The sequence below is a fragment of the Ziziphus jujuba genome, chromosome 10 (assembly GCF_031755915.1).
Source record: "Ziziphus jujuba cultivar Dongzao chromosome 10, ASM3175591v1".
In the NCBI taxonomy this organism is placed as follows: Eukaryota; Viridiplantae; Streptophyta; class Magnoliopsida; order Rosales; family Rhamnaceae; genus Ziziphus; species Ziziphus jujuba.
In genome coordinates, this window is record NC_083388.1 from 23,695,846 (window position 1) to 23,723,408 (window position 27,563).

General features: G+C 32.2%; 5 protein-coding genes and 1 long non-coding RNA gene across 18 annotated transcripts; 5 read left to right on the forward strand and 1 right to left on the reverse strand.

Annotated features, from left to right (window-relative positions):
• Window positions 1-1,107: 1,107 nt before the first annotated feature.
• On the forward strand, window positions 1,108-1,992 carry LOC107412153 (pathogenesis-related protein PR-4). Its single transcript, XM_048467834.2, has 2 exons — window positions 1,108-1,426; window positions 1,644-1,992. The coding sequence occupies exons 1-2, from the start codon at window positions 1,169-1,171 to the stop codon at window positions 1,806-1,808; spliced, it is 423 nt and encodes a 140-aa protein (XP_048323791.2). The 5' UTR covers window positions 1,108-1,168; the 3' UTR covers window positions 1,809-1,992.
• A 1,953-nt stretch (window positions 1,993-3,945) lies between these two features.
• On the forward strand, window positions 3,946-5,085 carry LOC132799559 (pathogenesis-related protein PR-4-like). The gene is made up of 2 exons (XM_060811714.1): window positions 3,946-4,545; window positions 4,653-5,085. The coding sequence occupies exons 1-2, from the start codon at window positions 4,273-4,275 to the stop codon at window positions 4,815-4,817; spliced, it is 438 nt and encodes a 145-aa protein (XP_060667697.1). The 5' UTR covers window positions 3,946-4,272; the 3' UTR covers window positions 4,818-5,085.
• Window positions 5,086-5,870: 785 nt separating this feature from the next.
• LOC132799207 (uncharacterized) lies at window positions 5,871-11,839 on the forward strand. 11 transcript variants are annotated; one of them, XM_060811706.1, is made up of 4 exons: window positions 5,871-6,928; window positions 10,043-10,145; window positions 11,108-11,233; window positions 11,396-11,839. In XM_060811706.1, exons 1-4 carry the CDS (start codon window positions 6,848-6,850, stop codon window positions 11,500-11,502), a joined length of 417 nt encoding a protein of 138 aa, XP_060667689.1. In that variant the 5' UTR covers window positions 5,871-6,847; the 3' UTR covers window positions 11,503-11,839. The 11 variants fall into 11 exon arrangements, with proteins under 11 accessions (XP_060667689.1, XP_060667696.1, XP_060667690.1 ...); XM_060811707.1 differs by lacking the exon at window positions 5,871-6,928 and adding an exon at window positions 7,377-7,885 and having other exon boundaries at window positions 11,403-11,839; XM_060811705.1 differs by lacking the exon at window positions 5,871-6,928 and adding an exon at window positions 7,386-7,882 and having other exon boundaries at window positions 10,048-10,145.
• LOC132799357 (pathogenesis-related protein P2-like) lies at window positions 8,557-10,453 on the forward strand. The gene is made up of 2 exons (XM_060811702.1): window positions 8,557-8,943; window positions 9,161-10,453. Exons 1-2 carry the CDS (start codon window positions 8,686-8,688, stop codon window positions 9,419-9,421), a joined length of 519 nt encoding a protein of 172 aa, XP_060667685.1. The 5' UTR covers window positions 8,557-8,685; the 3' UTR covers window positions 9,422-10,453.
• Window positions 11,840-17,200: 5,361 nt separating the features above from the next.
• Window positions 17,201-23,262, reverse strand: LOC107403998 (uncharacterized). 3 transcript variants are annotated; one of them, XR_009634308.1, is made up of 8 exons: window positions 22,310-23,262; window positions 21,900-22,121; window positions 21,445-21,553; window positions 20,900-21,243; window positions 20,633-20,698; window positions 20,455-20,524; window positions 18,500-18,591; window positions 17,201-17,665 (listed from the first exon to the last, which is right to left on the reverse strand). It is a non-coding gene; the product is annotated as an uncharacterized LOC107403998 (long non-coding RNA). The 3 variants fall into 3 exon arrangements; XR_009634307.1 differs by lacking the exon at window positions 20,900-21,243 and having other exon boundaries at window positions 22,310-23,254; XR_009634309.1 differs by lacking the exon at window positions 20,900-21,243 and having other exon boundaries at window positions 17,201-17,547; window positions 22,310-23,252.
• A 1,774-nt stretch (window positions 23,263-25,036) lies between these two features.
• LOC107412149 (pathogenesis-related protein PR-4) lies at window positions 25,037-26,147 on the forward strand. Its single transcript, XM_016019861.4, has 2 exons — window positions 25,037-25,616; window positions 25,717-26,147. The coding sequence occupies exons 1-2, from the start codon at window positions 25,344-25,346 to the stop codon at window positions 25,879-25,881; spliced, it is 438 nt and encodes a 145-aa protein (XP_015875347.3). The 5' UTR covers window positions 25,037-25,343; the 3' UTR covers window positions 25,882-26,147.
• The last annotated feature ends 1,416 nt before the right edge of the window (window positions 26,148-27,563 follow it).

The window sequence follows — 27,563 nt, forward strand, 5'->3', positions numbered from 1 at the left end:
TAACAAATGAGACACGGCAATCTATATGCAAATCTTGAGGTTTTAGTGCCAAATAAGAGACAAAGAATGTGCAACTACTAAGAAGATGTTCTTTACGGATTTTCATGCAAATTTTTTCATCCATAAATTAACCTTCCACGAAATATGTGATGCTTGATTGTACCTTGGGATTAATTTACTTTTCCGGATACTGTCAAATTAGAAAGCCTAACACCGACACACAATTTCATGTCCTCATTTGTATAATATGGTTTTAGTTTGAATTTCATCAAACAGTTGCGGTCAAGCTAAGTTGCGTGGTCAACGAAGCTTTAATGACTCCGCTTGGGGGAAGCTTTAATGACTCTGCTTCTAGACGAAGTTTTACTTTCTTGGGTTGAAAATTTATAACTTCGCGTCCATTAATTATTGTAATTATTGTTATTTAGCGTACATGCATATGCTAAACTCCATTGATACAACTACAAAAACATAGATTCTAATATTTTCCTTGAAATTCCCAATGACTGAAGGTTACAAAGTGTTCGTCCTATTGACCAACCTATTTGACATGTCTAAATCAAATGGAGTTAACAACTTTGGGAACAATCAAATATTATTCAATCTATTTACAATTTCTTGTTCTTTTTGGTAGAAATTTACTACTTCTTATCTTGGCATTGATAATTCCCATTCTTTTTTTCTTTTTCTTTTTTTTTTTTTTAATTTCAAACCACATATGTTCAAAAGTCCTAGAGAAACTACCTAATTTCGTGCCGTGATAGAAGAAATGTACCCTGTAGTAATCTGTATCTTCCAATGTATTTATCCTATAATTAAAGTGACGTTTGATGACCAAAAACCCACACCTACAACCAAAAATTACACATATTTGAGTTGTCCAAATTGACTAGTCTAGTCGATGCCTCCTTATCTTTCTAAATCCTTCTCTTGTTTGCATTTTTCCGCGTCTGCATGCAGCATCAGCCAACCGTGCCATCTTCGTACTATACACACCAGTCAAGGTGATAGAAATTTCATATGGCATACTTTTCAAACAACAAGGATAGTCTAGTAAATTTCCAAATGGGGTCCTCACTGTCTATAAATTGAAGCCATTTTCTGCCACAAATCCTCACAATATCTCAACCTCAACCATTTAGTAGTAATAATTACAGAGAAAACGATCATGGAGAAGATAAGCGCTTTGGTGGTGTTGATGATGTGCATGGTGGCAAGTGCTAGTGCACAGAGTGCGAGCAATGTGAGAGCAACATACCACTTGTACAATCCACAGAATATCAATTGGGACTATAACGCTGCCAGCGTCTACTGCGCAACCTGGGACGCCAACAAGCCCTTGGAATGGCGTAGGCAATATGGATGGACTGCATTTTGTGGACCTGTTGGGCCTCGTGGCCAGGAGTCTTGTGGCAAGTGCTTGAGGGTACGTACAACTTTGTTGTTTTAATTTTCTTCTTTCTTTTTCCTTTAGTTTCTCTTATAAACAATAAAACTAAAAAAATTCTGTGGGAAAAAAGGATTTTAACATTGCCAATTTCATTTTGAATTTATTCTTGAAGATGCAAATATATCCAGTTTTCTTTTGAGAGCTAGAAAGAGCATAATGATGGGCTGTATATTAATTTATGGATCCTGTGCAGGTGACCAACACAAGGACACAAGCCCAAGTAACGGTGAGAATTGTGGATCAGTGCAGCAATGGTGGGCTAGATTTGGATGTGAACGTGTTTAATCAGATTGACACCGATAAACAAGGCTATGCACAAGGCTTCCTTACTGTAAACTACGAGTTTGTCAACTGTTGAGACTAAAACATCTTCCTTGTTTCAGTGTTTTAATCTCTTTTCTAATAATACTAGAATAAAATGGCCATATGCTTCTTGTGTCAAAGAAGTATTTGATTGTAAACGTTGAATACTTGGAAGAATAATAATGATATATGCTTCTTATTTATGATAAAATAAAATAAAATGCTTCTTATTTAATCTATGGATAACATGTGAATATTTTGTTACTGATTTTTTAATGAGCTAATTTAAGTAATAACATACATTAATTTTTTTATTCTCTAAAAAAAAAATAAAAAAAAATCTTACATTAATTTTATGTGGGTCAATTTTATTTTTTTTCTAGATGAGGTGGAAGAAGACCTAACGCCAACACAAATATACAATTTCTGCTCGTCATTGATATCTATGAATATGGTTTGTCTGAATCTGATAAATTCAACACTTGCTGCGGTCAAGCTATGTTTGCGTATGAACCTTAAAAATATATATATATATATATATATATATTTAAAGTAAAAAATAAAATTAAATCCACTTTGCGTATGCGTGGTCAGGAAAATACTCATTAGATAAAGGATCATATAAAATAACTCTGCATCTAAAGTTAAAAAGAACTATTCACTTGCCAAAAGACTCTTTTAAAACTTTTTATCCATTAAGTATTGGTTACTTGCTATAAATTGGTATAGTAAAGCTATGACATACAAATACAAAAATATCAAAAACATCAATATTCTAATTTAACATTTTTCCTTGCAATTTTCAGAGTTAATGGAGTTTTCAATTTGTTTTTACATATTCAATTGTTCACCATTAATCGAGTTTGAGATTATTATGTCAAAAAAAATCAACCACAGAAAGAATTTTTGGAGAACACTATACTGCAGATAGTTCTACATATTCAAGAATTTAATTTAATATCGTTGTTGAAGAAATATACTCCATATATTCCAATATGTGTTTATCCTATAAAGTTCCAAAATCTTCTTTTCCCTTTTAATGAAGTAAGGGATATACAAAAGCCATATTTTATGACCCAAAAATACCCACCACACCCACTAAAGATGGGATCGTTACCGGTTATTTCGGCTTTATGTATTTTTTAAAACTAAACTGACCAATTCGATTTGGATTGGATACGAAACTGAACCAAACCAATAACTATTAGTCGGTTTGGGTTGGACTAACAGTTTGGGTCTCATATTGGGTTTTGGTCAAAAAATTTTTATTTTTGCTATTTTAAAATAGAAATTTTATACATTGGACCAAAATTATATAAAATTTTTTTAGACCTTTTTAATTATCAATATTCATATAATATATTTTGAATTAAGTATTTTTTTAAGCTATTATCTAAATTAAATAATTTTAACATACATTCACATAAACATAAATATCAAATAAACAAACTATTAAGCATCAAACATGTGAAATAATACAACATAAAACCATACAATTACAATACAAGTCTACAAGTATAACCTCATTATACAAGTACATCATATACCAACAAATAAATTTTACAACAAATTTACAACCATTATTAGTTATAAAATAGAATATAACCTATATTTGAAATCTGAAATTTCAAAATAAACTTATAATTAAATAAACTAACAATCCATAAAAATGAAAATTATTTTAAAAAATTTTCTTCCACGCTCTTCAATTCCATTCTCACAATATGCCATGCAAAACTCACTACCTCCACAAACCATATTCCATTCATCCTTCAAATATAAAATTACACATTAAACATTAAACATTAAATGTAACTAGCATTAGCAATCAATAAACATTAAGTGTATTACTAAAATATTAATTAATTTAAAAGATAATTGATAATATAGAATTAACAATAAAATGTTAACAAAAATAACTTTTAATAATTTATAAAATATGATGATCGGTTTTATGCATGTTGGATTGGGTAAAATTTTATCTAACTCATAACTCGAATTGAACACTTTAGATTTTTTATATATTTAATCAAACCAAATAGATTAATAAGTTAAAATCAATCCAAACCGAATCAAATATATCAATTTGGTCGGTTTAATCCGTCCAATGCCCACCCCACAAAACCACCCATGACCCGTTTATTTGATAAGTTTTCCAAATTGGCCAAGTGAAGTCGGTATATCTCTCCCTCTCTCCCTCTCTATATCTCTCCTCCCCCTTCTCGACATTGCGTGAGTGCGTGTCTCCGTGCTACAACAGCCAAGTGCTATGTTTCTCTGTCTGCTCTGCCACACACACCCAACAAAACACATGTTTGATAATGTATCAGTCTAAGGTAGTGGGAAAATTGGAGAGTTTCATTTCCATGGCCTACTTTTCCAACAATAAAGGTTAGTCTAGTAATTGTAATAAGGTCCTCCTTAATCTCTCTCCTTTATAAATTCAACCCATTTCTGCCACCACTTACATTCTCAGCCACTTCAAAAAATAAAACCAGATAAGCAGAAAAACAGAGAAGATGCAGGGGAAGATCGTAATGAGCTTTTTGATGGTACTGCTGCTAATTACCTGCTTGGTGGGTAGTGGGACTGCAAACAGAGCGAATCGTGTGAGAGCAACTTACCATTTGTACAATCCAGAGAATATCGGATACGATTTGTCGGAGGCTAATGCCTTCTGTGCCACATGGGACGCAGACAAGCCCTTGGAATGGCGTTGCAAATATGGTTGGACCGCTTTCTGTGGACCTGCTGGTCCTCGTGGCCAGGCTGCTTGTGGCAAATGCTTGAGGGTAATTAAAGCCTTTTATTTTTTATTTTTTATTATTTATTATTTTCTTCTCTTGTTCTCGTTGAATTTGATTTGATAAAGCTAGCTTTTTGGTAACGAATTTTGCAGGTAACGAACACAGCGACAGGAGCTCGAGCAACAGTGAGAATTGTGGACCAATGCAACAATGGTGGGCTTGACTTGGATGTTAATGTCTTTAACGAGATTGACACCGATGGTAGAGGCCAGGATCAAGGCCATCTTATGGTCAGCTATCGGTTTGTCAGCTGCTAAGAGACTATGTAATATCCATGCAATATAAAAAGTATAATAAATAAGCGAACGGACTCGCCGTGGAGCTCAAGTGGCAGAGGTTCCACATTCCAGCCTGCGTGTGCTCGGGACCGAGTCTTGGGGTGGGGGCCCAACCATAGCCACACTAGCAAAATAAATAAATAAATAAATAAATATTGCCCTCTTCTTAGAATCTTATAGAAGTGTTTGCTTTAAATGCACACTTTTGACTATTTGGGAGAAATAAATGATATTTTAATTACATGAATACTGTTTACTACCAATTTTTTTCATCTGTTTTTGAATATATAGATAGGAGATTGAGTTATGATGAGGGTACTGTTTTTTCAGTGAATTAATTGATCCGCTAGCTAATAAAGACCATCAATGAAAGCAACCCAAACGCATAGGGTTTCTACCTACAACAATAAGGGTCTAATTTTCCACTTTAACAACCATTTTGTTAATGTTTGATCTTTTGTTATTGTAACCCAACTTCCTAATTACAATAAAAGATAATTATAAATCTAATCAAATTAATAAGGGAGGAGAAGTCATTTCAATATATATATATATATATATATGTATACGTGAATATTTTGATAAAAGAGGATCATTCAACAAAAGAAGAGGATTACAACCTGATTCATGCATTTACTTTTTAATTAATTCATAAATATGTCTTTGACAATACATTAAGTTTATAATAATACTATAATAAGGGATAAACTAAAAACTGTGATCATTATTTTACTTTAATATACAATTCATTGTCCCAATATTCAATAATTATAAAAACCTAGTAATTCTCTCCCATATATGCCATGTAAACTGATTAGATCTCCCGATCTTATCTTGCAAATCATAATTAGACTTGCAATTTTGGCAATTAATTTTATTGGATCACGAGAGGGTGTATAATCGTAATCAAGACAGAGGAAAAAGACTAAAATGTTTTTGTTTGTAAGTGGAAAATTAATAAAACATGAATTTGGTACTTTCTTTTAGTTAGTAATATTATTGTACATCTCGATCTTTGATCCATACTCATGGAATTACTGGTTATCCATTAATTGATACCTGTACGTATAACTACTCAATAAAATATTAAAAAATATCCTATAATTCTTACTTTTTCATTAATTTAATTTTGATTATTTGAATTTACATAAATTAATTTATGGACATCAAGAAAATGACTTAAAACTAGTTTTCATTCAAGGATTCGAAAGTGAAGGTCACGTTTATATAAAAATGAAAGTTCTTAACGAAATTACAATTTTTTTAATTCATAATTACCAACATAGAGTTTAAAAAGAAAAATAAAAGAAAGGGAAAAAGAAAAAAGAAAAAAAGAAAAATAAAAGAATAAAAGATTGCAGGTTTTACGTAACAGTATCTTTTTCTTTTTTTCTTTTTTTTTTTGGTTCGTAACAGTATCTGGAGGAAGCATTTTATACACAATCCGTAAATAGTAATTATCGAACTGAGACTCGGTGATCACTCACGGTCACAGTTGCACTCGTAACACACATCCTTTTAGTTTTTGCTTAGTTTTTTTCTCATGCTTTTTCGTCGAAACTGAAAAAACCCCCTCTGAGCTTCCTTGTCCAAAATCTTTCAAACCCAACGTATTTTTACCTCGAACAATCCAAATCCATCTCTCAGTTTCATCCCAAAAGCCGCCACTTCGATCACACTCTCAGATCCACACCTTCTCTCCACCACCACGTCAAGTAAAAGCCAAACAAAATCCTTTGGTTTCTATTTGTTCTTTTTTTTTTTTTTTTTTTTTTTTTTCATGTATCCATGTTGTTTTGCTTCGTGATTCTCTATTGGGTTTGTAATTGAATGCCGTTTGGAGAGAGAAATTTATATAGAGAGAGATTGAATAGGAGAGAGATGACGGGTCAGGTGGTGAAAGTGAAGAGGGAGACGCTCGAAGCATGCATGACGTGCCCCCTTTGTCATAAGCTCTTTAAGGAAGCTACGACTGTTATCTTGAGAGGAATTGGGAAGCTCGGACCTTTATGATCAAAGCTGTGATACTAGGTGCAAGCTATGTTGCTCGGACTCGGGTGCTCGGACTCGGATGTGGATGTCGGATACGGGTACATATCTAAGCGTTGGATTCGTTAATTTTCAAAATTTAGAAGACAGAAATACAGATGATAAGTGCCGGGTTACGTTTGAAAAAATAAAAAAAAAATTTATATAAATTTTTTATCTTTATAGAAATTATATCTATAGATAAGTATCAACTACATAATAATAAATAGAAAACTTATAATATGAAAATTCAACATATTTGACTAGAAGCATATTAAATAAATAAAATTATAGCAGAAAAAAATTATAAAATATATCATTTAATAAAAAATTAATAATTCATTTAACTGTGGTTTTCCATATTTCTATTAGAAAATTAATATTTTATTTAATTTTGATTTTTATATTTATATTTCTTTTTGGGATAGAATTCGATTTTTGGGATAGAATTCGATTATATTTTGTTAAAATTTAAGAGTTTCCAATAATATTCGGAAGATGGGAATCTTATCTCTTCTCCGCATTGATGATTCAAAAAAAAAAAAAAAATTTAAAATAACAATTTTCTATCTAATTTTGTAATTAATAGGTTAGGTGCACGTTTTCTTCTCAAAGCTTCTCAAGTCACATTGCTAAGTGTATAGAGATCCCACGGCCCGATGCTTCTCTTCCCCATGCTTTTCTTCAATCCTTTCTCCTCTCTCATCTCTTTTTATATCAGTTCGTATACTTTCGTTTTTATCTTTTTTTCCATCTTTTTTTCCTTTCTTCTTTCCCCTCTTTCCAGATGCTTTTCTCTTTCTTTTCTCTCCGTGGATGGATTATTCATTTTCTCCATAGAAGTTCTGTAAATGTTGATTGTACAAAATAGCCACACCTATTTTTTCCATCATGTATTCGGAAAGGATTGCGCACCCATATCCGTGTCGTGTCGACATGGGTGCTTCGATGATTTTGAAGAGTCCGAGCATCACAGGGTGCAAGAGCGGTTCTTGTTTAGTGGGAGAAAAGGCAAGGTGGTTGTATCATGAATCATAATTGCTGATTTGCTATAAGAAGCTTTGTGTGCATTCAAATCTTTGCTAATGTTTTCTACCCTTATTGTTTTTATATATTAATTTGTGCCGATCAATTGTAAGAGATTGATCGCCTTCTTTTCTTCTTTATATATGTATATACATGCTTTCCATATTTATGTCATTTAGCTAATTAACAATAACCAGTGCCCATTTCTTTCAATAGATCCAGTTGGTGCTTAGTTTCCCCACAGACAAAAGAATCTTAATAACTTTAGATGTTTGCATTACATGTTTACGTGGTTCAGATTAGTTAATGTATTAAAATGTAAAAAGAAAAAAATGAAAAAAAAAGATGCCCGTGTTATGTTATTTCTATTTTTTAACCAGTTTCTAATGTATACAATGTACCTGTAGTAATCTGTATCTTCCAATGTATTTATCCTACAATTAAAGCGACGTTTCATGACCGAAAACCCACACCTACAACCAAAAACTACACAAATTTGAGTTGTTCAAATTGACTAGTCTAGTCGATGCCTCTTTATCTTTCTAAATCCTTCTCTTGTTTGCATTTTTCCGCGTCTGCATGCAGCATCAGCCAACCGTGCCATCTTCGTACTATACACACCGGTCAAGGTTATAGAAATTTCATATGGCATACTTTTCAAACAACAAGGCTAGTCTAGTAAATTTCCAAATGGGGTCCTCACTGTCTATAAATTGAAGCCATTTTCTGCCACAAATCCTCAAAATATCTCAACCTCAACCATTTAGTAGTAATAATTACAGAGAAAAAGATCATGGAGAAGATGAGCGCTTTGGTGGTGTTGATGATGTGCATGGTGGCAAGTACTAGTGCGCAGAGTGCGAGCAATGTGAGAGCAACATACCATTTGTACAATCCACAGAACATCAATTGGGACTATAACGCTGCCAGCGTCTACTGCGCAACCTGGGACGCCAACAAGCCCTTGGAATGGCGTAGGCAATATGGATGGACTGCATTTTGTGGACCTGTTGGGCCTCGTGGCCAGGAGTCTTGTGGCAAGTGCTTGAGGGTACGTACAACTTTGTTGTTTTAATTTTCTTCTTTCTTTTTCCTTTAGTTTCTCTTATAAACAACAAAACTAAAAAAATTCTGTGGGAAAAAAGGATTTTAACATTGCCAATTCCATTTTGAATTTATTCTTGAAGATGCAAATATATCCAGTTTTCTTTTGAGAGCTAGAAAGAGCATAATGATGGGCTGTACATTAATTTATGGATCCTGTGCAGGTGACCAACACAAGGACACAAGCCCAAGTAACGGTGAGAATTGTGGATCAGTGCAGCAATGGTGGGCTAGATTTGGATGTGAACGTGTTTAAGGGAAATTTGGCCCAATGTCCTTCTTTCAAGGCTTCTAATGAAATATACCCCTCATTTCTTAGTTTTTTTTTATCTGCCCCTGCTTCCCATTTTATCTCCAATGAAAGTAAAAAATTACTTTATTTTTCTGTCTTCATTCCTTCAGTCCGAGAAACCCAGAGTCTTTAGTTTCTGCACTCGGCTTTTCTATTTTTCTTCATCCCCCAGAAAACCCACACACAATCTCATTAAGAAAAAAAAAAAAATTGGTGCTCCATCTCCCTGCATCTCTGACCTCTTCTCTTGCAAACATATGAAAGACTAAGGAAAAATTGTGTTTGAGATAAGGATCTGTGTATTTTGATTGGTTTTTTTTTTTTTTTTTTTTTTTTTTTTTAAGCTTGGGTTTTTGCTTGATTGGTGAAAGGTGAAGACGATGATTGGAATGGAGGAAACTAGTCGAAATCAAGTAGTAGTAGTAGTAGTAGGTTATACAATTTAGTGGGGTGATTAAATATTATTAGTATGCTTTAGGGTCAGTTTCTATATTGCTTTAAGGTCAGAAACACTTCACAAGTGTTTGTTGAATTTTCTGATTGCAACAGAATATTAAAGGAAATTGAAAGAGAAGAAAACCCAAAAAAACAAAATTGAAGAATAAGTAGCAAGCAGTTATGGTTAAAATCTGCTTCAAATGTTGAATCATTTGTTTTCTTGTTTATATGACACTCACCATCCTACTAGATATCATAATTTAATTACATAACTTTATTTTGATTTTATGTTGGTTTCTTGTTTATGGTTATGAAGGTGAGCGGTAGTTTTGCAGAGGAGTTTCACTTGGAAAGCTTGCAGCATCAAATAGAAAGTGATCTTATGCCAAGTGCCCGATGTGACCAAAGTGATTCTTATGGTATCCTTTTAGTTATATGTTCTATGGCGAATTATATAAGTTAACTTCTTTTTTTTTTTGTTTACAATTAGTTAATATTTAAAAAAGATGTTATACCTGCTATATGGACCATGAGGTATACTATCTATGTTGTTTAGTTTGCCTTAATTTCTTTCTGTTTAGTTTTTAGCCAAGGTTGGAATTTCTTAGGCTTGGCTGGTGGAACATTATTAATTTTCAAGTTGATTACAAATATGCAGTTGGGGATAGGATAGGTGAACTGTCTTATACTTACTCCTATTTTATGAATTTGAGGTGGGTTGCGGAGATGTGGTATTTGTCTGCTTGTGGTTTTGTATTATAGGCTAATGGCACTCAAGACTTCCATGATAAACTGATGTTTACAGATTGAGAAACCCATACTATTGGTTACAATTCCAAAAATGTGCTTGAAAATGCCTTAGGTCAGGTGCATATCGTTATCCTTGTGCACTTGATTATGAGGTTGATATAGTGTCCCTCCTTAACATATGGAAGTTGTGGGTGTTTTTTTTCTTTTTTTTGTCTAGAAGTAATAATCGCTGCCCCCACACCCTTTCTGTGAATTTCATGTAACAATTGGTGTATTACTAGAGTGGATATAATGATGGTCTCATAGCAAGAGAAGAAGCTGGAGCACAAGAGGGATTTAATATTGGCTTTAAAGAATCAGTCCTTGTTGGGTACAAATGGGGTCTAGTTAGAGGTGATACTAGGTAAAAGAAAACAAAAGAGGAAAAGAATTTGAATGCTCTGTTGCTTATAGAGTTTTTAATGAAATTGCTATAAGCATATGATTAAAAAAGAATTTAAATGCTCTGTTCTCATAGAGTTTTTAATGAAGTTGCTATAAACATGTGAGTAACTTCTTTTCTCTGCTAATTTTATCTTCTTGTTTTGTCCAATCTGCATCCCTATGAACTGCCTTCACTTTAGTTCCTAAGGACTAGAAAGAGAGCATTTAAATTCTCAATATGGTAACCAAACTCTCAAAGACATGAATTGTATGGTTGCTTTTCATAAGGGTTTGACAACATGGGCTAAGTGGGTGGATTCTACTATGAATCATGGTAAACCCAATGTCATCTTCCAAGGAATTTCTGTTACCCACTACCATTAAGTTTACTTTTTTCCCATCACCAATTTTTTTTTTTTTGAAAACCAAAAATTAATTTCGTGAATTTCTCTGATGCTTTTTTTTTTTCTTTCTTTTTTATCCTTTTCATATTTAGTGGCAAGGGATTGGAATGAGCTAGGGGTGACAAACTGTGGAAATGAGACAAAACTCCTAAGTGGATCAGTTATTGAGGTGGATTGCCCAAGGCATTATATGTGGTGAAAGATGTATTAACTGGAATGAGAAAACATGTTCATCTGCTGGACATAACAACTTTATCACAACTCAGAAAAGATGCACATCCTAACTTTTATAATGGCTTTAGGCACATGGACTGTAACCATTGGTGTATTGCTGGACTTCCAGATACTTGGAATCAACTTTTTATGCATTCCTCATATTTGTCATGCTTGTTCTGGTATTTTTAGTGTATAAAAATGATCATAGGGTTGCTTAGGTCCTTCCTTCCATAGATCACCATTTTTAAGGGAATCAAGTTTCAAAGCACGACCAATCTTTTCATTTTCAATGTCAACAAGATATTGAGAGTTAAACATTATTAATGAAACTCTACAATCCTACATAATTTAGAGTATTTAATATATTCATAATTTGAACCGTAAATTTGCACAACTCTTTGATTTTTTTTTCCCTTGGTAAATATATCATTTAATGGCCCACTCTTTAATTCTTTGGTTGTTAAATATGTCATTTGATAGTTTCCTGACCTTGCATGTTACATTAGTATATGAGTCTTTCGAAAATTGCATGGTGACAGAGGAATGAGGAAAACATATCAGGGATTCAAAGTGGGTGAGACTAAGACAAAGTTATGAAAAAGTTCTCAAATTGGCATAAAAATTGGATTACCGTAGAGCCTTCTGTAATTATCGATGAAATCTACGGTAATCAATTTGTCCTTGCTTGAAAAATTACTGTAGGTTTCATCGTTAATTACCAAAACTCCTATGGTAATAACATTTTATTAATTTTTTGCCCCCACAAGTCCCCTAATGTGTGTTAAATGCAACAACATGCAAAAATACTTTCTTCAATGATCTTATGGAGAAAAAATCCTAAAAGTTCTGAAAAAGTTCTCAAATTGGCATAAAAATTTGATTACCGTAAAACTTTCGGTAATTAATGATGAAATCTAGGGTAATCAATTTGTAGTTGCTGGAAAAATTGCCCTCGATAATCCATTTTGTTTGTAATTTTCTCACTTTTTCCAAATCTTTTGTGGATTCTTTTGTCAGAATCATTAATAAAGTTATATTTAGCATGTTCTTGGTAGAAACACACATTATCGAAGGTTGTCGGATTGAATTGTAATGATTTGCTTTGAAAAAATTGAACAAATATAAATTGAGGCCACCAATACAATATTCTTGCCATACCATTATTTTCTTATTGACAACAAACCATCAAATATACTATATATGTAAAAGGCTAAAATATAAATATAAATATTTGGACAAACATATGTATATATGGTATAAATATAAATACTACCAACAACACAGTGGCCAAAAAAATATATAATGATGACAAACTCTTATTGATTCGAATTTAAAAGACACATGACAAAAACATTACAAGTTATCATTAACAAAATTCGAATACAATTTTGTATCATACTCAATCTATGTAGTATGCAATTAGAATGATTGTTAAGCTATTCTTTTCGTTGCATTATTCTTAAGGGTTCTCTATGAAAGGAGTTGCAGATTGTCATAGCGGATGAGAGACTTAAGTACAAATTAAATGGGAAGACAAAATAACATGTTAAGAGCCTATTATGTGTCATGGCATATCTTTGAACAAATTGAATGGGAAGACACAATAACTATGATTTTTCTTTGTCTTCGAAGGCCAAAACGATGTCGTTTAAGACCGACCCTAGTAGTAATGTTATTCGGTTCTTGTTTGTATCATACTCGATCTATGAAGATGTAGAATAAAATTTATTGGATAAAATAAATTGGAAGTCCACAATTAGAGCTCCAACCTTATAAGGACATTCTCCAACCTTATACCAAAACTCCTATCCTCATAGTAACAAGGTTCTGAAACAAGAAATTTGAAGTCCACAATTTGTAGTGGTACATTTCGAGCATGTGGTTTGAAACTAATTAAATAGGGTCTTGTTCAATGTGTAAAATGAATTAAACAGGGGAAAAGAAGAAGAAGGAAAACTTACTATAGCCTTGAAATCAAAACACAAATAATAGAGGAAAGAAGTAGTAAAACACACTTGCCTTCATGAACATTAAGGTAAGACCCAATTCCATTTGGGCCTGTACCATGCTGATAATCAAGACCATTTTTCCATAGTGGAACTCGAGCAAGAATGTCTAGGGCATTTCCTATAGGAAAATGAACATGTACCTTCCTATCACAAACTTACAAGAATATGGTCAATACATTTCACCTAAAATGAAATACATTATTTGAAAAAGAAAATAAAATACCATTAGTTCCATTAGGAAATCGAGCATTCCCAAGTGCAATATGACCTTTGAGGACCTGCAAAATGAAGCAAACCACATCCCTTTGCAATACTTGAAAAAAAATATAATAATAATAATGATAATAAAAAGGAAAAACAAAATAGATTAGCACTTACTGCAGTATAGCATGGTTTCTCATGTTCTGATGGTTTTCCAAAATGAACTGTCCTTATATCAGTTGTTCGATGTAAATACTGCATAAATGCCCATAAAGATAACCACTTATAAGTTAAAAATGTATCAATAGAAAACATAGTCTATCTAGCTAAAATATTTAATAAAAATAAGTGCATGAATGTAGTTTGTAATTTTTACATAATTGTTACCAGTCAAGTACATATAATAGTTAATTATAGCTAACAAGCCTTCGCTCCTGAGTCAAAAAGATATATGTTGTCTGGATTAAACTCAGCACAAGTTTCTGCTTGTGACGCATAATGGATGATTGCAGGATTTGGACCAACCAACGAAAAAGTAGGAAAACTTAAGCCTCTAAAATGCTGCAGATATAACAGAAAAGAATATCTCTATCATGACAAATTTTGTAAGAAAAACATATTCCTCTAGTGTATTACATAATTCAAATTTCAATTGCTAATAAAAGCAAAGCCCTGACATGTAATGTATAATTAAATTAGCTTCACTTTTCAAAGGATTTTTTATCATACCCATGCTATGCTAACTAGAAAATCTATCAAAATTATCATTATTTGGTCCATAAGATAAGAAATAAACATAAAACTGTTTTGAGGAATGGGACCCCAACATTTTCAACTATATCACTTTTTAAGAAGAACATTTAAAAACATATCCATGTCAAAGTTCATTTAAAAGTGGAAGACCCTTTATTTCTCTTCATATGTTGCATGAAACACACATTAGGGGACTTATCAGAGTCAAAAAATTTGTCAACTGTAATTACCGAAAGACCTTCGATAATTACCGATGAAACCTTTGGTAATTTTTCCAGCAAGGGCAATTTGATTACCGATGGTTTCATCGGTAATTACCGAAAGCCCTATGGTAATCAATTTTTTTTGGCAATTTTAGAACTTTTTCTGAACTTTATGGGGATTTTGCTGTTTAGGATCATTGATGAATGTATATTTTGCATGTTGTTGCATGAAACACACATTAAAGGACTTATGGGAGTCAAAAAATTTATCAACTGTAATTACCGAAGGCCCTTTGGTAATTACCGATGAAACCTTTGTAATTTTTCCAGCAAGGGCAGTTTGATTACCGATGGTTTCATTGGTAATTACCGAAGGACCTACAATAATCAAATTTTTTTGGCAATTTTAAAAGTTTTTCTGAACTTTATGGGGATTTACTGTTTAGGATTATTGATGAATGTATATTATGCATGTTGTTGCATGAAACACACATTAGGGGACTTGTGGGAGTCAAAAAATTTGTTAACTGTAATTACTGAAGGCCCTTCGGTAATTATCGATGAAACCTTCATAATTTTTCCAGCAAGGGCAATTTGATTACCGATGGTTTCATTGATAATTACTGAAGGACCTACAATAATCAAATTTTTTTGGCAATTTAAAAATTTTTCTGAACTTTATGGGAATTTTACTATTCAGGATCATTGATGAACGTATATTTTGCATGTTGATGCACGAAACACACATTAGGGGATTTGTGGGAGTCAAAAAATTTGTCAACTGTCATTAGCGAAGGCACTTCGGTAATTATTGATGACACCTTTGGTAATTTTTCCAGCAAGGGCAATTTGATTACCGATGGTTTCATCGGTAATTACCGAAGGCCTTACGGTAATCAATTTTTTTTGGCAATTTTAGAACTTTTTCCTAACTTTGTGGGGATTTTTCTGTTTAGGAGCATTGATAAATGTATATTTTGCATGTTGTTGCACGAAACACACATTAGGGGATTTATGGAAGTAAAAATATTTGTCAACTGTAATTACCGAAGGCCTTCGGTAATTACCGATGAAACCTTTGGTAATTTTTCCAGCTAGGGCAACTTGATTATTGATGGTTTCATTGGTAATTACCGAATGTCCTACAGTAATCAAATTTTTTTCATAATTTTAGAACTTTTTTTGAACTTTATGGGGATTTTGCTGTTTAGGATCATTGATGAATGTATAGTTTGCATGTTGTTACACGAAACACACATTAAGAGATTTGTGGGAGTCAAAAAATTTGTCAACTGTAATTATCTGTAATTACCGAAGGCCCTTCGATAATTACCGATGAAACCTTCGGTAATTTTTCCAGCAAGTTCAATTTGATTACCGATGGTTTCATCGGTAATTACCAAAAGCCCTACGGTAATCAATTTTTTTTGGCAATTTTAAAACTTTTTCAAAGTTTATGGGAATTTTTCTATTTAGGACCATTGATGAAAGTATATTTTGTATGTTTTTGCACAAACACACATTAGGAGACTTGTGGGAGTCAAAAAATTTGTCAACTATAATTACCAAAGGCCCTTCAATAATTACCGATGAAACTGTTGACATCGGTAATTACCGATGCACCATGCATATTCATTTTTTTTAAATGTTTTCACTTCTTAAGGTCTGTTTCTCTTTTATTTGGTTTTGGATAAGTAGTATTTAAATGTTTTCATTTCTTAATGTCTTTTTTTTTTCTCTTATTTTGTCAATGGTTATCTTTAATAAAGCTAGATTTAGCACGTTCTTGGTGAAAACACACACTATCGAAGCTCTCAGAGGGAATTGTGGTGTTTGGGGAGTATTACAATAAGAATCCGAACATGCTTCCCAGTTTAGATCCATTCAGGATGACTATGATCAAAGATGCACCCTGCCAAAATAATGGTATAAATGTGTTGTCATTTGAAATTAACTTTTATTGATGCTTTGTTATTATGCTTACATGTGGAAATACACATGGTTGGTTTTCGTTATCAACATATTTGATGACATTTCGTTAAATGTAATTCTGCAGGGATGATTGTGATGTCTTTGCTTTGAAGTTCATCGAGTACAGAAGTAGTAAAGAGCATGTTTTATTTGGCCCGGATTACATAAGTTGGTTTAGGAAGAAATACGTTGTTGATGTGTATTTTAATAAATTTTCAATGTAGATCGTACGTTTGTGACTTCGACATCCAACTAACATTATGTTGCACATCTCTAATCTAAAATATAATTGTGGTATCCTGAGTATTCATTATGTTGGCTGAACTTCCATTTCACAATTCATAACTCGACATACATTCCAAGAATACAAACATTTTGAAGCAATCAGTTAAAAGATAAAAAAAACACAATAATAAAAACAGCATAAATCCATTGCACAATGTGGCACTGTGAAAGCATAACAAGCAATAGGAAAAGAAAAAAAATTAAAGGTTCGAAATTATAAAAACAAAATTATGCCACTTGCAAGTCACCATTTGAGAACGTATGAAAAAAGAAATAGATAGCTCCATAAACATCAGTAAATTATAGGAAATTGTCACATACAAAGGCATAGATGAACTCTCATCAATCACCCAATGGCCTAGAAAAGGGCCACTTCTAAATAGAACTGAATACAAATGCTAAGAAGTATTTACTTTACAGGACCATATCTCAGCATCAAACCTTGAGCAGGTTCATCCTTAGATGGCTGATCCTCGCTTGGTGTAGACTCGGATGGATAAGCTTGAGCATAGTTTTATGCCATTTTTCTTCTTTTTGTTCCTATTCAATCACTTTCCTATGTTCTCCTCAATCTTCTGGCTGGTTTCAGAATCTTATTTAAAGCACCTACAACCCAAGAAGCTCCAGAAAATAAAACATTCTTCATTAAGGCAAAACCTGCACTAGTAACTTTTATGCTCTGCAGTTGCAAAGGCTGTTCAATTTTGTTTTCTTCTCTGAACACCTGAAATTTCGGATCCACTTCAATCACCATCACTTATTTTGTCAGTGAAGTTTTTTTTTTTTTTTTTTTTTTTTTTTTTTTTTTTTTTTTTTTCTATGTTAATCAAAAGAAGGCAACATGTTGAAGACAATAGGTGTCTGTCATCAAAGTTGTTTGCTTTGTTGATTGCAATTTTGCCTAAGACAAACCCCTTTTCTAGCACGTTGCTAAGAGCTAACCACATCCTCTGCCTTTCAAAATGTAAAGTAATCAATTCTAGGAGGCAGAGCTTTATTATCAATTTCCTACATGTACTAGTGAGGTTAACAGGTTGACAACATTACCATGTTAGGTGTGAAAGATTGAAAATTTTTATTAGAGAATCTTACATGAAGTTATTGTGAGAGACATATAGTTCAAAGTCAAACTTGTCTGCATAAACCAACTAGTAAAAGCATGCAAATAAATACATTGTTAAAGATGCCACTTAATAGGATGGGCCACTCATTATAATATAAAAAATCCTGATGTTGCCTACAGATACTCCATAAGATGCCATTAGAATTGGTTATTTGAGCTTAACTGGAATAAATATTTCAGATTACACTTTGAACAACACAAACACCAAAACTGGCAAGATAGAAGGAAGGAATTGTTGAGGATATCAACAACAGGTTCGGGATTCTAGAAGGATGTAGGTAATATTCTCCAAAACTAGGATAGTAAGAAATATCTGCAAAGGAAATCTGGAAGTTTCTCCTTAAAAAAATTCATACAAGTAGCAAAATAGACTCAAAAACTAGCTTCATAATATAAGAAGTTAAATAAATTTAAAGAAAAGAATTTAGGCCTTACCATGTCAGGGTCCAATGTATCAATTGCATGAAGTCCATATCTGTCTTCAGGTACCAGAATAGTTGTTTTTGGATCTAAAGACTCAGTTTTACCTGTTTCATGTATGAAGTATTCAATTGAAAATCATAAATTTCATTAAAAATAAAAAATAAAAAGCTTTAAAATAAAATATAAAATATTCAAGTGGTCTGACAATTCAGAGCATTATTAGAAGATCAGAATGACATAATAAAAAAGAGACAATGTTACAAAAAATTACGTCAATTTTCATATCCTAACAAATATTTAAGCAATTTCTTCATGCCATTGAGGTGAGGGTATTCTGCACGCATCAATTGAAAATAGAAAGCTGTCCAACCATTTGGATTATCCTCATAAGCAAGTGAGTTTCGAGAGGTACATTTGCAGCTTGTCAAGTGCATTGGACTATTAACCATATAGCATGAATCAAGAAGCTATTTGCATGTCATTTAAAATTTAAGTAATAGCAAGTATATAATTTCAAAGAAAACAAATGCTCTTCGTGGAAACAAAAGCTCACATAGAGGCTGCATATCATAATAAACTTTTTTCCTAAAACTTATCCAACAAATTCAAGTCCAGAAATGCTATGCCAATACATGAATATATTTCATATTGTACGCACATTATATATACTTTCAACCTTCACTCTCACACACTCACAAAGTAGCAAAAGTTTGTTATGTAGAATTTATGCACGTAGGGAACCTTTAAAAATACTTCAAAATTTATTTCTTTCTCTTTCATTTCTATAAGGACCCTTTTGTGTTAATAAGAATTTGAAAGGAAATATGGCACTGGATGGATAGTTACCTCTCTACATGGATCATAATCTGGAATCGTTTCTACAGCACGTAATTTATGAGGACATAAAACTGTAGAATCTATATAATAGAAGGCATTCAAGTGTGCTTTTTTTTTTTTTTTTTTTTTGTTCCACAAAGGTGGCAAAGGAAAGCAATGATAATTTGGAAATTTCTCCATGAAGTTTCAGCTTATATACATATAAGATTCAAATTTTGATCTTGTCTTCTTAGTCTGACATTGATAATTACATGTGTAAATAAACTGTCTTGAGGAAGTTGTTGTTTGTTAGGAGCATTATTAACCATCACATTAATATTGAATAATGAAACAATTTCCCCAACTTATTGCCATGCTTGGAGTTTGAATTTTATTAAAAAAAAAAAGGATAAAGAAAGAGAAAACAATTCCTAACACGTTTTCATGGAAAAGTTAAAATTTCTATTATGTTTACATTTCAATCTCATTTTAGAATATGAGCTTCTCAGTAATATTAGCTTGAGCCTCTTGACCAAACAATGGAAAGAAAAATATCTTATATTCTCCACATATAGAAAAATATTTTATTCTCCACATATACCTTTAGAAATCCATTAAAGCAGGGGTTTTATGGAATAAATTAGCTTTTACAAGACACTCAAATGGACTAATTGACATATGGATATTAAAAATGACAAAAGAAAAAAGAAAATTAAATAATTGTAATATAAATCCAATAAAAGATTCTTATCTTTTGACCACTTTCAAACCAAATAACGTCCAAAAAATTTGATGAGTTTATGAACAATAAATTCATATATAATCAATGACCAAACCATCATTTTGCAGATTAATCATGTGTAGGTAACCAGCTGCATCAATAGTTGTGGAATTATACATACATATGCTAAACTTATGATGGTGGAAATTAGAAAAACAAATAAATAAATAATGTATGTCAAAAAAATTACTACAGAATTGGGAAAAAATAAATCATTCAACAAAGTTTTCTTTTAGCAAGCTGTGCATGATAAGATCCATAAAAATTTACTAGAATCCCAACACAGTGAAAAGCCATGCCTTATCTAAAGATGAAAAATGCAGAGTAAATTACTACAGGAGAAATATTAAAGAAGCCTACAGGAACACACCTACACCAAGAGTTCCAACCAGAATACCAACAATGTTCACATCCTTTGCCTTCTCTTGACGAGGTAACATCTGTACAAACATCATCACTCTTTTAGTAAAACAAATTGTACATTAATACAAGCAGGGGAGTGGATTTTTAGAAAGGAGAAAAGAGAGTACCATTATTTGAGACCATACCTATGCTTAAGAATTCTTCTTTGTTAAGATCAGTCTGTCACCATGCAATTTGACTTTGCATCATATCTGATTAAAACCAGTAATACCATAATTAAAGAAAGATTTATTAATTTAGAGAAAGAGCGAGAGAACTAGCACAAGGACTTGCATATACTAGAAGAATTTGGCAAAAGGAAAAGTAAACTTAATAACACAATAAATATCTCAAGCAATATTACATGCAGACACAATAAATTTCATACAAAACATGGTAACTTATATGTATACCTATTTCACAACCATTTAACGTCACTATAACACTTGCAAATGCAGCATTTCCACAACCAATCCAAAAAATCAAGTAGTCCTCCATTTTGTGTTCCTCGTGTAATTCCCAGACCAAGCCTCCAATGGTATATCTATTACCAACTACTGTCCTGATACATTTATCATCAGAGAAGACACTAGCTGCTTCCAAGCTCCCATTGGAGATCTTATGAGATTCTGGTGGACTCATGTCCGAAGACAGTTCTAGCAAATTGGATTTCTAATCTAGAGCTACTCATACATGCTTCTACCACTTCATCTCTTATATGCTGTATCAAATGTGCATATTCTTGCCTAAGGGGGACCTGCATTTAGATTGAATGAACTATGTTGAGATTGGATAGCTGAGATAATTTGTTTTGGCTATATGTGAAACGACATGATCTCAGTACTAAATCCTCCTAAAGGTGAAAAAAAAATTTAGAAAAAAAAAAAAAAGCATGCTTATTGCAAATTTAGTATAGCATAGAAGTTCATAATAATAATTCTCTAGTAAACCGCTTTACCAAGACAGGTTTGCCGTTTCTCACAGCATGATCTGATAAATTTTTTACACAATTGGACACACCAGTTGAAGCTTTTCCAAAAATAAAGAATGTTGGAAGAGTTGTAGTCCTGCCAATAATGAAAGAGAAGAGGCTTTTGAAACTATGAAACCAAAATCAATTGTTGCATAATATACAGAAACAAAATAACCACTTTTTAAGTTCAAAAGGTTAAAAAAGAAGAAGAAGCTTCATTGGCTTCAAAACCTAATCTTGATGCCAAAAAAGAACGCAAACAAATTGAGACAGAACAATTTACAGCTAAGACAAAATTTCTCAGATAATATACAGAAACACTTTTTTTTTTTTTTTTTTTTTTTTTTTTTTTTTTTTTTGGCTTTAAAACAAACAATCCTATAATATAGTTTGTAAAAAAATAAAAGGCTTTATTAAAGGTATTATTAACGAGAACACACGGGCTGAAGCACGCGTGGCCGTAGTGCACGACATAATCAGCATTGATGTGCGATGCTCCGACTTCATCCACGCAACAGCTACTGTACGCTGTGTCAGCCATCATCGCAAAGATACATCTTTTACGTTGCCATTCCAGTCGCTATCGGATTGAGATTCTCGTAGACACCAAAGCTTGTCCAGCAAAACACTCCCAACTATCACCGCCTCATTTAGGAGCTCATCTGGGAAATGAAATTTACAAACTTGGTTAGTTTTGTTTTATTCACAAACCAAAACACAATCGCCCTAAAAACTTAGTAAAAAGGCGGTGCAAAATAATCTATTTCTGCTACTTCATATGTTTTAGTTTTTCCAAAGAAGAAAAAAAAAAAAAAAAAAAAAGACACGAGAATCAAAGAGGAGTAATCACCTGTAAAGCGACTCTGGTGAAGCCGCCACTGCTAATGAACTCAGCGGTCCGAGTGATTTCATAATTCGATTCCAAGTCTATGGTCGAAGAAAGAAATCAGCAAACTAATCACACAAAAGCTCCCTGCAACTCTCTGTCTCCCTCTCTCTCTCTCCACTGCTTCAGAATCAATGTCGTGTGTGTTATGGTCCACCATTTGGACGCCTGAAATTGAGCATAAAACCTCCTTACATAGCTTCAAGATCGTCCTTCGAATCCAACATCAGAAAGCACTATGAGAAGAAAGAAAGAAAGAGGGATATTGGATATGAAATGCGGTAGGTGGGATACTGCTAAGAGTGAGAAAGAAATTGTAAGTGGTTTATAGAGAAAGGGTAAGGTTGGAATAATGAAAAGAGGGTGGGTAGATAAAAAAGATTTAAAAGAGGGAGGGTATTTCTCGTTAAGGTGTTTAAAATAAAGATATCGGACCAAATTCCCCCGTGTTTAATCAGACTGACACCGATAAACAAGGCTTCCTTACTGTAAACTACGAGTTTGTCAACTGTTGAGACTAAAACATCTTCCTTGTTTCAGTGTTTTAATCTCTTTTCTAATAATACTAGAATAAAATGGCCATATGCTTCTTGTGTCAAAGAAGTATTTGATTGTAAACGTTGAATACTTGGAAGAATAATAATGATATATGCTTCTTATTTATGATAAAATAAAATAAAATGCTTCTTATTTAATCTATGGATAACATGTGAATATTTTGTTACTGATTTTTTAATGAGCTAATTTAAGTAATAACATACATTAATTTTTTTATTCTCTAAAAAAAAAATAAAAAAAAATCTTACATTAATTTTATGTGGGTCAATTTTATTTTTTTTCTAGATGAGGTGGAAGAAGACCTAACGCCAACACAAATATACAATTTCTGCTCGTCATTGATATCTATGAATATGGTTTGTCTGAATCTGATAAATTCAACACTTGCTGCGGTCAAGCTATGTTTGCGTATGAACCTTAAAAATATATATATATATATATATATTTATATATATATTTTTAAAGTAAAAAATAAAATTAAATCCACTTTGCGTATGCGTGGTCAGGAAAATACTCATTAGATAAAGGATCATATAAAATAACTCTGCATCTAAAGTTAAAAAGAACTATTCTCTTGCCAAAATACTCTTTTAACACTTTTTATCCATTAAGTATTGGTTACTTGCTATAAATTGGTATATTAAAGCTATGACATACAAATACAAAAATATCAAAAACATCAATATTCTAATTTAACATTTTTTCTTGTAATTTTCAAAGTTAATGGGGTTTTCAATTTGTTTTTACATATTCAATTGTTCACCACTAATCGAGTTGAGATTATTATGTCAAAAAAATCAACCACAGAAAATTTTTTTGGAGAACACTATACTGCAGATAGTCCTACATATTCAAGAATTTAATTTAATATCGTTGTTGAAAAAATATACTTCATATATTCCAATATGTGTTTATCCTATAAAGTTCCAAAATCTTCCTTTCCCTTTTAAGGGAGTAAGGGATATACAAAAGCCATATTTTATGATCCAAAAATATCCACCACGCCCATTAAGGGTGGGTTTGGTACGGATTGGTTTAGTTTTATAAATTTTTTAAAACTAAACCGACCAATTCGATTTGGGTCGGATATGAAACCGAACCAAACCAATGACCATTGGTCGGTTTGGGTTGGACTAACAGTTTGGGCCTTATATTGGATTTTGGTCAAAAAATTTTTATTTTTGCTATTTTAAAATAGAAATTTTCTACATTATATCAAAATTGTATAAAGTTTTTTTAAACCTTTTTAATTATCAATATTCAATTATATTCATATATTATATTTTGAATTAAGTATTTTTTTAAATTATTATTTAAATTAAATAATTTTTACATACATTCACCTAAGCAAAAATATCAAATAAATTAACTATTAAACATCAAACATGTGAAATAATACAACATAAAACCATACAACTGTAATAAAAGTTTACAATTACAACCTCATTATGCAATTACATCATATACCAACAAATAAATTCTACAACAAATTTACAACCATTATTAATTATAAAATAGAATATAACCTATATTTGAAATCTTAAATTTCAAAATAAATTTATAATTAAATAAACTAACAATCCATAAAAATGAAAATTATTTTAAAAAGTCTTCTTCCACACTCTTCAATTACATTCTCACAATATGCCATGCAAAGCTCACTACCTCCATAAACCATATTATATTCATCCTTCAAATATAAAATTACACATTAAACATTAAACATTAAACATTAAACGTAACTAGCATTAGCAATCAATAAACATTAAGTGTATTACTAAAATATTAATTAATTTAAAAGATAATTGATAATATAGAATTAACAATAAAATGTTAACAAAAATAACTTTTTATAACTAATAAAATATGATGATCGGTTTGATGCATGTTGGATTGGATAAAATTTTATCTAACTCGCAACTCGAATCGAACATTTCAAATTTTTTATATATTTGATCGAACCAAATTAATTAATAAATTAAAATCAATCCAAATCAAATCAAATATATCAATCGAATCGGTTTAACCGGTCCAATGCCCACCCCACAAAACCACTCATGACCCGTTTATTTGATAAGTTTTCCAAATTGGCCAAGTGAAGTCGGTATATCTCTCCCTCTCTCTCTCTCCCCCCTCCCCCTTCTCGACATTGCGTGAGTGCGTGTCTCCGTGCTACAATAGCCAAGTGCTATGTTTCTCTGTCTGCTCTGCCACACACACCCAACAAAACACATGTTTGATAATGTATCAGTCTAAGGTAGTGGGAAAATTGGAGAGTTTCATTTCCATGGCCTACTTTTCCAACAATAAAGGTTAGTCTAGTAATTGTAATAAGGTCCTCCTTAATCTCTCTCCTTTATAAATTCAATCCATTTCTGCCACCACTTACATTCTCAGCCACTTCAAAAAATAAAACCAGATAAGCAGAAAAACAGAGAAGATGCAGGGGAAGATCGTAATGAGCTTTTTGATGGTACTGCTGCTAATTACCTGCTTGGTGGGTAGTGGGACTGCAAACAGAGCGAATCGTGTGAGAGCAACTTACCATTCGTACAATCCACGGAATATCGGATACGATTTGTCGAGGGCTAATGCCTTCTGTGCCACATGGGACGCAAACAAGCCCTTGGAATGGCGTCGCAAATATGGTTGGACCGCTTTCTGTGGACCTGCTGGTCCTCGTGGCCAGGCTGCTTGTGGCAAATGCTTGAGGGTAATTAAAGCCTTTTATTTTTTTTTATTTTTTATTTTCTTCTCTTGTTCTCGTTGAATTTGATTTGATAAAGCTAGCTTTTTGGTAACGAATTTTGCAGGTAACGAACACAGCGACAGGAGCTCGAGCAACAGTGAGAATTGTGGACCAATGCAACAATGGTGGGCTTGACTTGGATGTTGATGTCTTTAACAAGATTGACACCAATGGTAGAGGCCATGATCAAGGCCATCTTATGGTCAGCTATCAGTTTGTCAACTGCTAGGAGACTATGTAATATCTATGCAATATGAAAAGTATAATAAATAAGCGAACGGACTCGCCGTGGAGCTCAAGTGGCAGAGGTTCCACATTCCAGCCTGCGTGTGCTCGGGACCGAGTCTTGGGGTGGGGGCCCAACCATAGCCACTAGCAAAATAAATAAATAAATAAATAAATATTGCCCTCTTCTTAGAATCTTATAGAAGTGTTTGCTTTAAATGCACACTTTTGACTATTTGGGAGAAATAAATGATATTTTAATTACATGAATACTGTTTACTACCTAATTTTTTTCATCTGTTTTTGAATATATAGATAGAAGATTGAGTTATGATGAGGGTACTGTTTTTTCAGTGAATTAATTGATCCGCTAGCTAATAAAGACCATCAATGAAAGCAACCCAAACGCATAGGGTTTCTACCTACAACAATAAGGGTCTAATTTTCCACTTTAACAACCATTTTGTTAATGTTTGATCTTTTGTTATTGTAACCCAACTTCCTAATTACAATAAAAGATAATTATAAATCTAATCAAATTAATAAGGGAGGAGAAGTCATTTCAATATATATATGTATACGTGAATATTTTGATAAAGGAGGATCATTCAACAAAAGAAGAGGATTACAACCTGATTCATGCATTTACTTTTTAATTAATTCATATATATGTCTTTGACAATACATTAAGTTTATAATAATACTATAATAAGGGATAAACTAAAAACTGTGATCATTATTTTACTTTAATATACAATTCATTGTCCCAATATTCAATAATTATAAAAACCTAGTAATTCTCTCCCATATATGCCATGTAAACTGATTAGATCTCCCGATCTTATCTTGCAAATCATAATTAGACTTGCAATTTTGGCAATTAATTTTATTGGATCACGAGAGGGTGTATAATCGTAATCAAGACAGAGGAAAAAGACTAAAATGTTTTTGTTTGTAAGTGGAAAATTAATAAAACATGAATTTGGTACTTTCTTTTAGTTAGTAATATTATTGTACATCTCGATCTTTGATCCATACTCATGGAATTACTGGTTATCCATTAATTGATACCTGTACGTATAACTACTCAATAAAATATTAAAAAATATCCTATAATTCTTACTTTTTCATTAATTTAATTTTGATTATTTGAATTTACATAAATTAATTTATGGACATCAAGAAAATGACTTAAAACTAGTTTTCATTCAAGGATTCGAAAGTGAAGGTCACGTTTATATAAAAATGAAAGTTCTTAACGAAATTACAATTTTTTTAATTCATAATTACCAACATAGAGTTTAAAAATGTTTTTATTTTCCTTTTTATTTCATATTAAATTATGCTTAAACTGGATTTTAGAAAAAAATAAAAGAAAGAGAAAAAGAAAAAAGAATAAAAGAAAAAAAAAAGAATAAAAGATTGCAGGTTTTACGTAACATTGTCTTTTTCTTTTTTTCTTTTTGTTCGTACCAGTATCTGGAGGAAGCATTTTATACATAATCCGTAAATAGTAATTATCGAACTGAGACTCGGTGATCACTCACGGTCACAGTTGCACGCGTAACACACATCCTTTTAGTTTTTGCTTAGTTTTTTTCTCATGCTTTTTCGTCGAAACTGAAAAAACCCCCTCTGAGCTTCCTTGTCCAAAATCTTTCAAACCCAACGTATGTTTACCTCGAA

What these genes read in the sequence shown, in the direction of transcription:
- LOC132799559 (XM_060811714.1), top strand. Translation starts at nt 4,273, where the DNA reads ATGCAGGGGAAGATCGTAATGAGCTTTTTGATGGTACTGCTGCTAATT. An exon ending in CTTGTGGCAAATGCTTGAGG is followed by an intron (nt 4,546 to 4,652) that starts GTAATTAAAGCC and finishes CGAATTTTGCAG; the next exon opens with GTAACGAACACAGCGACAGG.
- LOC107412149 (XM_016019861.4), top strand. Translation starts at nt 25,344, where the DNA reads ATGCAGGGGAAGATCGTAATGAGCTTTTTGATGGTACTGCTGCTAATT. An exon ending in CTTGTGGCAAATGCTTGAGG is followed by an intron (nt 25,617 to 25,716) that starts GTAATTAAAGCC and finishes CGAATTTTGCAG; the next exon opens with GTAACGAACACAGCGACAGG.
- LOC132799207 (XM_060811703.1), top strand. Translation starts at nt 7,718, where the DNA reads ATGTTGATTGTACAAAATAGCCACACCTATTTTTTCCATCATGTATTC. An exon ending in TGACCAAAGTGATTCTTATG is followed by an intron (nt 10,146 to 11,107) that starts GTATCCTTTTAG and finishes TTAGTTCCTAAG; the next exon opens with GACTAGAAAGAGAGCATTTA. An exon ending in GGATTCTACTATGAATCATG is followed by an intron (nt 11,234 to 11,395) that starts GTAAACCCAATG and finishes TTTCATATTTAG; the next exon opens with TGGCAAGGGATTGGAATGAG.
- LOC107412153 (XM_048467834.2), top strand. Translation starts at nt 1,169, where the DNA reads ATGGAGAAGATAAGCGCTTTGGTGGTGTTGATGATGTGCATGGTGGCA. An exon ending in CTTGTGGCAAGTGCTTGAGG is followed by an intron (nt 1,427 to 1,643) that starts GTACGTACAACT and finishes GATCCTGTGCAG; the next exon opens with GTGACCAACACAAGGACACA.
- LOC132799357 (XM_060811702.1), top strand. Translation starts at nt 8,686, where the DNA reads ATGGAGAAGATGAGCGCTTTGGTGGTGTTGATGATGTGCATGGTGGCA. An exon ending in CTTGTGGCAAGTGCTTGAGG is followed by an intron (nt 8,944 to 9,160) that starts GTACGTACAACT and finishes GATCCTGTGCAG; the next exon opens with GTGACCAACACAAGGACACA.